The 11,540-nt window shown below is 41.7% G+C and overlaps 1 protein-coding gene across 1 annotated transcript; it reads right to left on the bottom strand.

Annotated features, from left to right (window-relative positions):
* Nucleotides 1-881: 881 nt before the first annotated feature.
* LOC148318799 (guanine nucleotide-binding protein G(q) subunit alpha-like) lies at nt 882-11,112 on the bottom strand. The gene is made up of 8 exons (XM_088280883.1): nt 10,755-11,112; nt 10,460-10,621; nt 8,347-8,531; nt 5,752-5,906; nt 4,633-4,761; nt 4,422-4,551; nt 4,193-4,346; nt 882-3,380 (listed from the first exon to the last, which is right to left on the bottom strand). The coding sequence occupies exons 2-8, from the start codon at nt 10,593-10,595 to the stop codon at nt 3,190-3,192; spliced, it is 1,080 nt and encodes a 359-aa protein (XP_088137009.1). The 5' UTR covers nt 10,596-10,621; nt 10,755-11,112; the 3' UTR covers nt 882-3,189.
* Nucleotides 11,113-11,540: the final 428 nt, after the last annotated feature.

The raw sequence follows: 11,540 nt of genomic DNA, 5'->3' as shown, positions 1-11,540 counted from the left end.
ACTTCCTCCTCTTTGATTTGACACTACTCAAGTAAAAAAAAAAAAAAAGAAGGTTGTGATAGTTGTCGTTCCGGTGAGATTTCAGCATGAATTTAAAAAAATAAAATCTTCTCAAAAAATGATTATAATAATTATGAAATTTGGCCCCCAAAAAGTAAAAAACATTAGATTTGATTGAATCGAATCCTTTTGAGACTAAGAAAATGCAACCCCCCCTAAAAAAAAAAACATTGTAAAAATGGTTCATATTGGCTGGACCAATATTTTAAGAGACCAAAAAACAGGCATTTTCATCCCCAAGTATTTATTTGTCATTATTATTAATTCCGGTGATCGGAATTTCAGTTGATGCTATTTGTTAGCCACTGGATTGCTTGTTAGCATCGAGGTAGGCTGTTTTGTTTTGTGTTTTTAAGGGGGAATGTTTTTAAGACATATGGTGGAATTGTGAGAGGAGTTCATCGCCACCAAACCAAAAATTCACCAGTCCAGTCATCAGCAAATTTAGCCAACACAAAATGGCTGGATGGCAAACATTTCCTGGCCGCAGATTGGAATTCCGCTGACGGCATGAAAGCCGTCCTTGCGCATCATCGCTTCCTGTGGACAAAAGTTCGCAGCGTTTGCACACGCACAAAGACACAAACCATGAGCAGCACCGACTTTATTCAGATCAGTTCAAACACGCTCGCACAGATGCCGCATAAAACAGCAGTTGCAGTGAGTGAATTTCAAGCATAAATGAGATTGCAATTATTTTGAAGAAGAAGACAAGAGGTGACGTAAGCGGCGGCGAAACCAATCTGCTCTAATTGGATTCGTCAATTTCAAGAGCAAGATCAAGACTATTTAACACACATTTCACACTTTTCTCTCGCCGCTTAGCGACGCCGATCGCCATACTGTGTCATATTTATAGTGCGCACTTCGACAGCCAATTTGGCACATTACAAATGACACGACTGCAGTTTGATACAATCACAGAATAGTAAAAAAAAAAAGACAAATGAAAGAAATGCTAATGTAGCAGTATTCCCTTTGAAATGTGTTGATGTGCATAAAAGTGGACTGGAAGGGACACACTGAAAAGAAAGCAAAATGTTACAAAAATAAAATCTGCATGGAAAATGAAGTCTTCATTTACGAGGAAAAAGTCGTACTTGAGAAGATTAGTTATTACGCGCTACATGAAAAGTTGTCGGAATTCCAGAATGAAAAGCCGCGAGAACGGTGAAAAAGTTGTCATTTAACACAGAAAATAAAAACCTCGCAGTTCAACAAGAACACAATTTCAGGAGAACAAAGTCGCAATTCAACGAGAATAATCATGGCAAATTTACAAAGTGCTCATTCCTTGGAGAATAGTCTTTGTGTGATGAAAAAAAAGTCAAGAGCGGAATTTGAACAAAAGAGAAGGATTGTAACTTGACAAAAAACTACAATTTTACGAGCCTCATTTGGTAAAAAGTGGGCGTGTTTGGAGAATTTCCAAGTATTTTTCTCATATTAAGACAAAACAAACTTTTATAGTCTGACTTTATCCTCGTAATATGGCAACTTTTTTTTTTCCTCATCAAAACATTCCGGAACTTTGCAGTGACGTAGCTGTCACCGCAACTTTACGACTGCTTTGTCACAATTTGTTACGAAGAGATGAATAAATCAGTGTGCCGAAAATGACAGTTTAAAGGTTGGATTTTGCGAAAAGTGGTCCATGTCACAAGAATAACGAGTGCCAATTTGACAAGAAAATAATTTGCAAGGAAAAATCATCGGATGACGTGACAAACGTTTCAATTTAACAAGACAAACTGCAGTCAAGTCACAACTATTTGAGGATAACATCATCAATTTACAAGAACGATGTTGGAACGTTACGAGAACAAGCGCGTAAATAAAAATTGTTCTCCAAATAATGGCACTTTTTTCACTGAGGGATTCAAATGCAAGAAATTACAATGGCATTCTTTTTGATCGTTTGCTCACAATCATACTTTTTGCTTTCTATATTTTGACAAGAATAAAGTGGTCATTTGATCAGAATAACAATTCCCATTTTTTTAAAGAGGAGATGAAAAATGAAGTAAAAAAAGGCTAAACAATTCAGAGGGAAAAACTGACACCTGTTTATCCACATTTAAGTCACAATTTAAAGAGAACAAAATTGACATTTTACAAGAATAAAATTGGAATGCTTGAAGACTAAAGTCTTTTTTTTTTTTACATTCATTCATTAAAATGAGGACATTTTCCACACAAAAAGAGCCCAAAATCTTGCAATACTATTCAAGGACAAATGCAACTTTGTCATTATTATTTGTATTAATCTCGCAATTTTACGACTGTTTTCTGGAAATTGCAGGTTTGTTTGTGTTTTTTTTCCCAGTGTGGCAAATTGTGGCAACAAAGAAAAGAAAAAAAAACCCCAAACAATCAAACAACACAAAGGATGCAGACTCACACAAAAGTGTTCCAAAATGGTGCAAATGGGTGAAGGCCTAAAAGTAAATGTGCAATTAGTGTTGGTTATGTTCCATATCCTCGATATCCAACGGAAGGGCCACGCGCTGTCGTCACGAGCAAGACAACTCCGTGCACTCGGACTACCTTGTGCGATCTAATGATTTATACCGTAGATGCATTCCATTCTATAACGCACGAACGCATTTATACGCATCTGATTTCTGGGTTTGCGAACGTGACGTTCATTTCAGTTGAATATCAAAATATTGAAAATGGCTGGATTCATTCTTATTGCACCGACGCAATAGGAATCCAAATACCCGGTTTGGTTTGACGGTGGCGCATGGAATCTATTATTGAAAGTCATTTTGACTGGACTAACCCCCTTTTTTGGAATAAACGCTCAAACGGTTTTCCATATTGGCTTCTCTTTTAGAGGCACAAACGAGTTATAACGGGGATTCCCTCTTCAAAGTGTAACCGACTCGCACCTGCGCAAAAACTAGTCCCCGTGCGCAGTAATCCACCGCCCGCTGCTCGGGGAGATTCTCGAATGCTTCGTCCACTCGGGCAGCGGTTTAGTGATGGAAAGGTTGGAGAATAATACATCAGTAGTACCGTCATTGGGCGCTCCATTGCAAACTAGTGGTCAAATAACGAGGATTTTCAGACTTCTCCCCCACCCGTGGCCAACCCCGGACCTCGGACCTCGTACCTCCCTCCGCCTCACACCAGGTTGTAGTCTTCAAGGTTGCCTTGCAGGATATGGTCCTTGACGGCGTGAAAGACGAAGCGGATGTTGTCCGTGTCGGTGGCGCAGGTGAAGTGATAGTAGATGAGCTTCTTGCGGTTGGGGTGCAGGCTGACAAACATATTCAGGATGAACTCCTGGCCCGCCTTCACGTCCCGCTGCGGTCCTGCAACGGCAACCGATCAAAAATAAAGCACCGCCATGGCATCGACACGATCGCTCAATTCCAATGTGCCACTTTCTCAGGTCGTATCGCAACGTTCTAACGAGCAACTTTGACGCTCTCATTCGCTGACGTGAGCCACTCAAAGTCACAGATATTACACAACAATGGGAAAATAATACCTACACCTCACAAGCACGGAGAAAAAGGCATTACATCCGATTAATCAGTCAGACTTTTGAGACAGGGGCTCCAACCTTTTAGTACGAAACAACCGTTTTTGCTCCGTATCTGTCGGTATCACTGAAAGAATGTTCAGAACGAAAATAGCTCATTAGATTTAGAAAATCATCTCATTTGGACATAATTGCATGGCTTGGTGTATCACGATTCATTCCACCGGCTGGCAGGATAATGCAATATTATGACTTTAGTTCTACGGGGGTAAAGAATACCGTGAGTGGCTTTGAGCATTGCATGTTGCATTTTTTTTCTTAGCATTAAAATAAGCAAAGAAAAAAATAAATTGTCAAACAACTGCTCAAATCTCGATCCGGGGAGACAAAGTTGACTTGGTGACCTTCTGTAACAGAATATATAAAGTGTAATCCTCATCAATTGAATACAATGCCTTGTTCGTATGATGTAACAGAAAACTATGCGTCATTCTGGTCATTTCTCTTAAATGTCTCCCAGGTCGTAAAAGAAAGAAAGAAATTTAAATTCCTGTCCTAGTGTTTCCTCTTGCAACGTTTTGAAAGTGAAGGAATAAGATGAGAATTGCAAATGAATGGCTGTCCTCATCCTCTGCTCACCGCTATATTCAGGAAAGTAGTCGACCAAATGCGAGTGCATGATTTTCTCCTCCAGCAAATCAATCTTGTTGAGGAACAAGATGACCGAGGACTTTTCAAACCACTCGTAGGTGATGATTGTCCGGAACAAGGCCATGCTCTCCTCCATACGATTCTTCAAAAAGAGAAGCTGGTTAAATAAAAGGTCGCAGCGACTAAAGAGCTCCCCCTGCAGGCCAATGAAGCACACCTCATGTGCCGACTCCACCAGCACTTGGTCGTACTCGCTGAGCGCCACCAGGAACATGATGGACGTCACTTTCTCAAAACAGTGGATCCACTTCCTCCTCTCCGAACGCTGCCCGCCCACATCCACCATCCTGGCGGCGGAGGCGGAGACAAAAGCCTTTTGGCCAGCTGCTTATTGCCCCCGCGGAGGTCGGCGCAGGCGGCGCACTCACCTGAACACCATGTTCTCCAGGTCGAAGGGATACTCGATGATGCCCGTGGTGGGCACCCTGACCCGCAGCACGTCCTGCTGTGACGGCAGGTACGCGGCGTCAGCGATGCGCTCCAAGTCGTTCAGGTAACTGGAGATGTGCAAAAACAACAAGTTGATCTTAAGCTTGACAGAAGCAATAATTGAGCTTATTTGGGAAAAGAAAAACTATTCTCGGATGTCGCCAAAAGATCAGCCTTTGCAAAAAAGATGGTGTCCGTGAGCTGACTGAGATTATTTTGGGTTGTCATGATGGCATGATGGGTGTCTATTTTGAGTACGGCTGAGTCATGTTGGGAAACAATCACATTAAAAGTTTCACCGAGAGCCGCAAAGAAGCCGCACGGGCGTGTGCCCTCCTCCCAGCCTCATCGATGTGCCTCTGCTCACTTGCGCGCTTCCTCATTCTCATAGAAGTCAGACACGCGGAGGCCAATCCTTCATTGGACATGTTGAAGTGAAGTGGTCATGGGTCGGGATGTCCAAATGAATTTTGGTGTTATAAGCAATGAGAGTGCAATCATTTCCAAAGGGGAGAGCGGAGGGGGCGTGGCCATATTCCTCGTTCAACGTCGGCACTCATTTCTCCAAAATGAATCGATTAAAAAAGAAAAAATGTACAAAGTGAGCATGTTAGTGAGAAATAGGCCATCTACAAGCATCTGTTACAAAATATGATCTGATTGAATCGTATAGAAATGTTTTGGTCTTGTAGGCTCATGCTAAAATAAAGTAGAAAGAAAATAGAATGTATTCCTATTTTTTTTTATCGACTTCAATTAGACTTGTGAACTTACAAAACACATTTGACTTGCAGTCTTTCGCTACATTATTTCAATTATGTCGTACAATTACATTAATTTGTGAAAAAGGTTTGGATTTATCTTGGTCGCATTTTCTAGATGACAAAAACCTGGCATGACAAACACAGGTGAGCAGACTTTTTTTTTTTTTTTTTAAATAAGCACTGTACTTTGTTCGAATAAATAAATTGAGTAAACACGGAGGCCGCGCATGCGGCTGGCAGAGAAAACATTGGAAAGTATTCGACAGGTATCTCATCTGTTTACAGTCCACTCACTACTTGGCAGAGTCGGAGAGCTGGTATTCTCTTTTGCGACTGTAACATTCTTGGATCCCCGGGTCGGCCCACAGGCTCCTGATGGCGTCCGCGTACGCTTTGGTAAACGTCGTCACCGTCTCCACATTCACCTCGCTGACACTGCTGCCGTTGGCCTGAACAAGGGCATGCGAAAACAAAAGCACATTATTACGGACGTGATTTCAAAAAAAAAAAAGTCAATTGTCAGAAAAAACGCATTTGGACTTCTCGCCACTGTATGTAAGACAGAACAAATATGTTGGTGACTGCAACGGATCAATAAGTGGCAGCAGTTTTGTCGGCCGCATTTATACTCACAGTCATTATGCGTTGAGCATCCGTCTGCTGCCTGAGTGTCTTTGTTTTTGTTGCTTGCACCAAGGAGCGGCCAATTAAACGTCGAGCAAGACTGCACATGTCAAAACTGCAGTTGACCTCCTTTTCTTTCAGGACAAAAACGTCCTCACAAGTTGACGCAATACAATTACAGAACACACAGCGTGACCGCGCGTGTGTCTTCGATGCTTGCCGTCTAATTGTCGCAGGAGTACATCGAGCGCGTCCGTTGAAATGCCTTTAGCGGGCCGCCGCCGCAGAGTTCCGGGTAAAATCTTGTTGAGATAATCTCCTCGAGCATGGCCGACGAACGTCTTCCCGGAACCTTAACGCTCTGCCTCTCCGTCGTCAACGCTCATCGCACGGGCCAGGTGGACGCCATTTTACACCGGCGCTGAAAGAGGATATTCCGGAGCCATTTTGTGCCTCTTGCAGGCTCGACGGAAGGCCAACCATTCGTCATTCGGATTGTTGCGCTTTCAGTGCAGTTTTTGTTTTCTAGCCCAAGAGAAAATGACACAAAACGAGCTCAGCTTCTTTCAAACAGATGTAGCCAAACTGCCGAGATCTGACATGGGCTCGCCTGGGAAGGCACACAAATTCCATACTTGACTCCTCTTTGGAGCATTTCACAACTCTTCTCTTGGATTACGGACACTTTAGGCCAGGTGTGGGCAAACTACGGCCCGGGGGTCACATGCGGCCCGTTAAATGTTTTAATCCGGCCCGCTGAACTTGAAATAAATTCAATGAATAAACAGAGTCTGCCCATTCGTACAAAATCGGACATTGAGTACGTCCTCCTCTGCAGCAATTGAAAGATCGATGAATCGTCATTCGCATCAGAAAGAAAGATTTGTTGTCATTGCGTTAAATGAAGTAACGTTACTTATCGGTGAGTAATCAGAGTGAATACTTGTACTTGTACTTGTTTCGGTCCACATTCCGAGGATTTTTTCATGAATGACTTCTTCACCTAATAATTATCAAGTCACCATAAGTGTTAGTTAAGGTCAGCCAAACGCTCTTCCAGTCTTGCACAGTGCAGATGTGCACCCTCAGTCATTGCCTCTACGACTTCAACAACACACACATGCTGACTCAGAGTCAGGTACTGTGACATGACAACACACACACACGAACAAGTGAAGCATTGTCCCCTGGGGACTTTCCTGGTCTCTACCTGGAACTTGTGCTCCGTGTGCTCGTGTGGGTAAGCTAATTGGAGTCATTAATAAGCTGCTGTCACCTCCATTAAACATTCACGTTTGTCGCTCACGTGTGAAGAAATGTGGAAAATACCGAAGTTAAAGGTCTCAGCTTACAAAAGCAGTTGTCATTGTGCCCGCCGCGGATCATCATTTTCTAAGAATACCGTCATAAAATGTAGCGTCTCAATTAAACAATAAAAAAAAAAGTTATTTTACAAGTAAGGTTCTATGACAGCAAGAAACACGTTTTTGCAGGTTGTAATCTCACCGGTAGTTTGACAAGAAAGAAAGAATGAAAAACATTTTTTTTACAAGAATAACCTCTTAATTCCACAGGGTAAACACAAATTTATTGAAATGAATTTTTAAACGTGTAGGTAAAGAATTAATCTTGACAATAAAAGTCAATTAAAAAAAAGTCACCTTTGCGAGATCAACTGTAATAAAGAAGTTATTGAAAAAAACTTAAATGTAACTTTAATGATTGTGTATAGCTTAGCCTTTCCGCCTGCTAGCGCTAAATAGCATCTATGCTGCAACATTTTAACGAGTAAAGCAACAGACTGAACACAAACAGCGCAGCAACACATGTAGACAGACAATATAAAAGTACTCAGTCATACGTTCTTTATCCTCTGCGAAAAACAGCTAATATTAGTGATCATAACGAGACATCGCTATAAACAGTATCAACTATCTTTCTTACCCTGCCCTCAGGTGGCCAGCACACCATGAGGAGCAGCACGATGGCCATTTAATGGATGCAGATGTGGCAAAAGCTGTTTCGGTATAAAATATCTATTAAATAAATGTGGTTTGACTGTAGAAGAAAAAGAGAGTTGTCAATGTAAGCGCTGCACAGGACCGAGCTTGTTCTCTGTGAGTGTCTGGCAGAAGGACTACAAAAATAAACATGGCTGCAAATGACCAGAAATGTTCCACGAAGCAGTTGAAAGCATGAAGCACTCCACCGCCAGTTGTATAAACTGACAATAAAAGCTCCAAGGTGCGCGCGTGCTTCTCGTACCTTGTTGTGTTGGTACTTGTAGGGGATCTGGAGCGTCTTCATGGCTTGGATCATGGCTTGCATGGCGGTGAAGATGTTCTGGTACACCAGTCTGGTGAAGGCTCGTTTGTCCTCGTCAGAGTAGCCTCGGCCGTGGATGATCCTCATTTGCTTGATGAAGGTGCTCTTACCGCTCTCGCCGGTCCCTGGAGAAAAAAACGGGCATTGAGAAAAATGTAAAAACTCTGTGTCCCAACAGCTTGGTGCTTTAGATACCGTACATTAAGGCCCGAATTGTCATTCTGATTTTGCTTTCTCAAGATCAGAAGGGCATTCTGATCAAAGGGAAACTATTAATGCACTGAACAGTGTTGTGTGTGCACGTTTTGCAAGCACTCTGAACGCACCTTTTTGCTTGTGTAGCAAGCATGTGACTTACTTTATTCTACCCTTCCTGAGTGTGCTGTAAGTTTTTGAATGAGACCCCACATGGGGCTACTTAAAAACTCACCACACAACAAAAAGAATTACACACATTTCATATTAAAATTCAAGTCCTACTTTGTTTAAAAAGCATCAAAATGCTAATCAATGTAAAATCCTATTGACAAGCTAATCGAAATGTATTACCGGGTTATAGGAGTTGTATTTCTTCAAAACACGAATATTCACACACATACTTTGTCATATACATACAGAGAGTAAATTCTGCAAAATTCAAAGGCATATGTTCCTCCTAATCTGTGAAAAAAAAGAATTACATAAATAAAGTTCAATCGTGACCTTTTTCTTCTGTTCTTTTTAATCTTAATTAAATTCTCAAAGCATGTACTGCCCCTAAGAGGCCAAAGTGTGCACAGCAGGATCAGATGTTTATTGTTTGTTTGTTTGTTTTTTATTGCTATTACAAGTATTTTTAATTTATTATTTTATTTTGATACAAATTTATTTTCTGGCTGTCCTGACGAGTCAGATTTAAGGTTGATGTTTTTGTAAATGAATGAATACAATTTTTTAAACTCATTGAATAATTGAATTTATTGATTTCAACATCAGTCAAAAATAATCCTGATTATTTTTTCCATATATATTGCACAACCATACCAGTGATGAGTTTATCCAAAGGGTAAAAAAAGTCACAACCATTAGTTGTGTACCATAAAGTAAGGGGAACCCTAAGTTAGGGGCTCAAAAAAGTGGCTGCCACACAACGTCTGCTACCCTACTTAACTGACAAAAGTACAACTTTTGGTGCTTTTATCTGAATTTTGCTGCAATCCATATTTGCAAGTGTTCCGAAAAAGGCGGTAGTGATCATATAATATCTTGGGCCACAAATGTTTTTTAGCATGTGGTGAACTCCACCTTTTATGTACTGTGCCGCCACCAGTACGCAATGTGCCCAGAAAGTGGTAGCTCAAGGAAAGAGTTCCAAAAAAAAAGTAGAGATCAGTTATAACTTCCACAACTTTTAATTCCAGTCTTGTAATTAAGTATATGCCAACCTTTAGGTACTTTCCCAATGAAAATCTAAAAGGGAGGGCTCGAAAGAAATGTTTTTTTTATATATACATTCAGCAGCTTTTGATACCAATCGCGAAATGTGGTAAACTTCATATCTGAAAAGATTCAAAAATTGATAGGGGTTAGTTATCTTGATGCCCCGAAAGTAGCAATGTACCAAGTATACTTCGTAGTACTCAAAGGCTAAGTTTTCTTTTTTTTCAATCTTTGAATATGGTTCACTCCGTACTTGACGCGTGACTTTCATTTATTTAATAATTAATGTTTTTACATTGTACCTAATAATGTGGCCAACTTCTGACGAGGGTATTTTTAAGTTCGTAAGCGCTGATTTTATTTTGAAGTCCAGTCCAAAAAAACATGTCAACACCTCGAAATGTCGCACCCGGAGGGGGCAACAAAACGTTGTTTTTTTTTCCACTTGAATAATTTACACGCACAGCGGCTGTTCGCTTTCGTCTATCACGCGTGACATTTATAAACTATTGTTGAATGACAACCAAAGGCTTTGCGGCGGAGCACAACGATTTAATTGTATGTTTAACGCTGCTTAAAAACACACCAAAGCGTAATTATTGACGTTGTGAGGTGCAGGCTTTGCTTGGTTCACCGAGCAAGAGGAGCTTGTATTCCCGTCTCGAGTCTCTCTTGTCTCGGCGTAGCTGCCTCTCGATCTCGTCGTTGATCCTCCGAGCCTCTTTGGCCTCCGGGCTGAGGCAGCAAGCCCCCGCCGCCATCAGGGTCATCGTGCCCGGCTTCAGGCGTCGCCTCCCTGGGCATGGACACAAACATGATGCCGTTGAAGCGCGGAGGGGGGTGGGATAAGGTGGCAAGCGGCACAACAACCACGAGTTCACTTGGCTCTCTTAGAAGCACAACAGAACTGATAAAAGTTGACTTTTTACCTGAATGGAACACTTTTAGTGCTAAATGTAGTCGAGCGAAGAAGTTTTAGGACTGTTGGCGGGCGTGGTGGATGTGCCGAATATGGCGGAGTTTCACTTCATGGCCAAATGAAATCCATTTTTAAAGACGACGAAAAGTAGCCAAGTCCTGAGGAAGGGCAAAAAAAACCCCCAAAACTCTGCAGCCGACTTTCGGGTCGTGGGTCTCTGTCCCAGCGCTGCGACCCTCCCCCGGTGAGCCCCGCGCGGATGGTGCATGTGACGGGGAGAAGAGGGGACTGCTCCTCGTTCTCTCTCCGGTGAGGGGAAAGCGTGCGAGTTCTCGTCTATCGCATTACAGTAACTCGTTTCCTGTAATAAACGAGAGTGCAGGCTGCGGACGGATGCGACACAAAAGTATCGCGATAGTTTAACAAGCAGAGCAAAACTGGATCACGCGGAAGAGATGAATCGATATAGGTTAAGAAAATCAATACCAACAGGGTTTTTTTTTTTACACGTTAAGTATACACATTAAAACATAGATTTTTTTGAATGGCTTAAAATCAGGAGTTTATAATAAAAATATATTTGGGCAAAAAGCTTTTTTGTTGAGTTTCCTAAAAAAATGTTGCTGACAGTTTGCTTTGATATTTTGGATCGCGGTCCTGTGGCAACACCCAACCTTTTTTGGGCTTCAACAGTTTTAATACAAATTCTTCTGCAAAAAACAAAACAAAAAAACACTACATTCAGAAAGGAGGAGGGGGGGGGGCTTTACCCAAAGCAAAATGGTTTTTTTCTCCT

This window comes from Idiotropiscis lumnitzeri, chromosome 18, assembly GCF_059441095.1.
Source record: "Idiotropiscis lumnitzeri isolate Australia: NSW breed Sydney's pygmy pipehorse chromosome 18, RoL_Ilum_1.0, whole genome shotgun sequence".
NCBI classification, from domain to species: Eukaryota; Metazoa; Chordata; class Actinopteri; order Syngnathiformes; family Syngnathidae; genus Idiotropiscis; species Idiotropiscis lumnitzeri.
Note: the sequence above shows the minus strand (reverse complement) of the source record. Positions and strands in the feature narration are given on the sequence as shown.

Bases quoted from the DNA above. Each gene is read 5' to 3' on its own strand.
- LOC148318799 (XM_088280883.1), bottom strand. From the start codon at position 10,595: ATGACCCTGATGGCGGCGGGGGCTTGCTGCCTCAGCCCGGAGGCCAAA. The intron at 4,762-5,751 runs GTGAGTGGACTG...GCACATCTCCAG, and splicing joins CTCTCCGACTCTGCCAAGTA to TTACCTGAACGACTTGGAGC. The intron at 4,347-4,421 runs GTGTGCTTCATT...CTCTTTTTGAAG, and splicing joins TGGTGGAGTCGGCACATGAG to AATCGTATGGAGGAGAGCAT.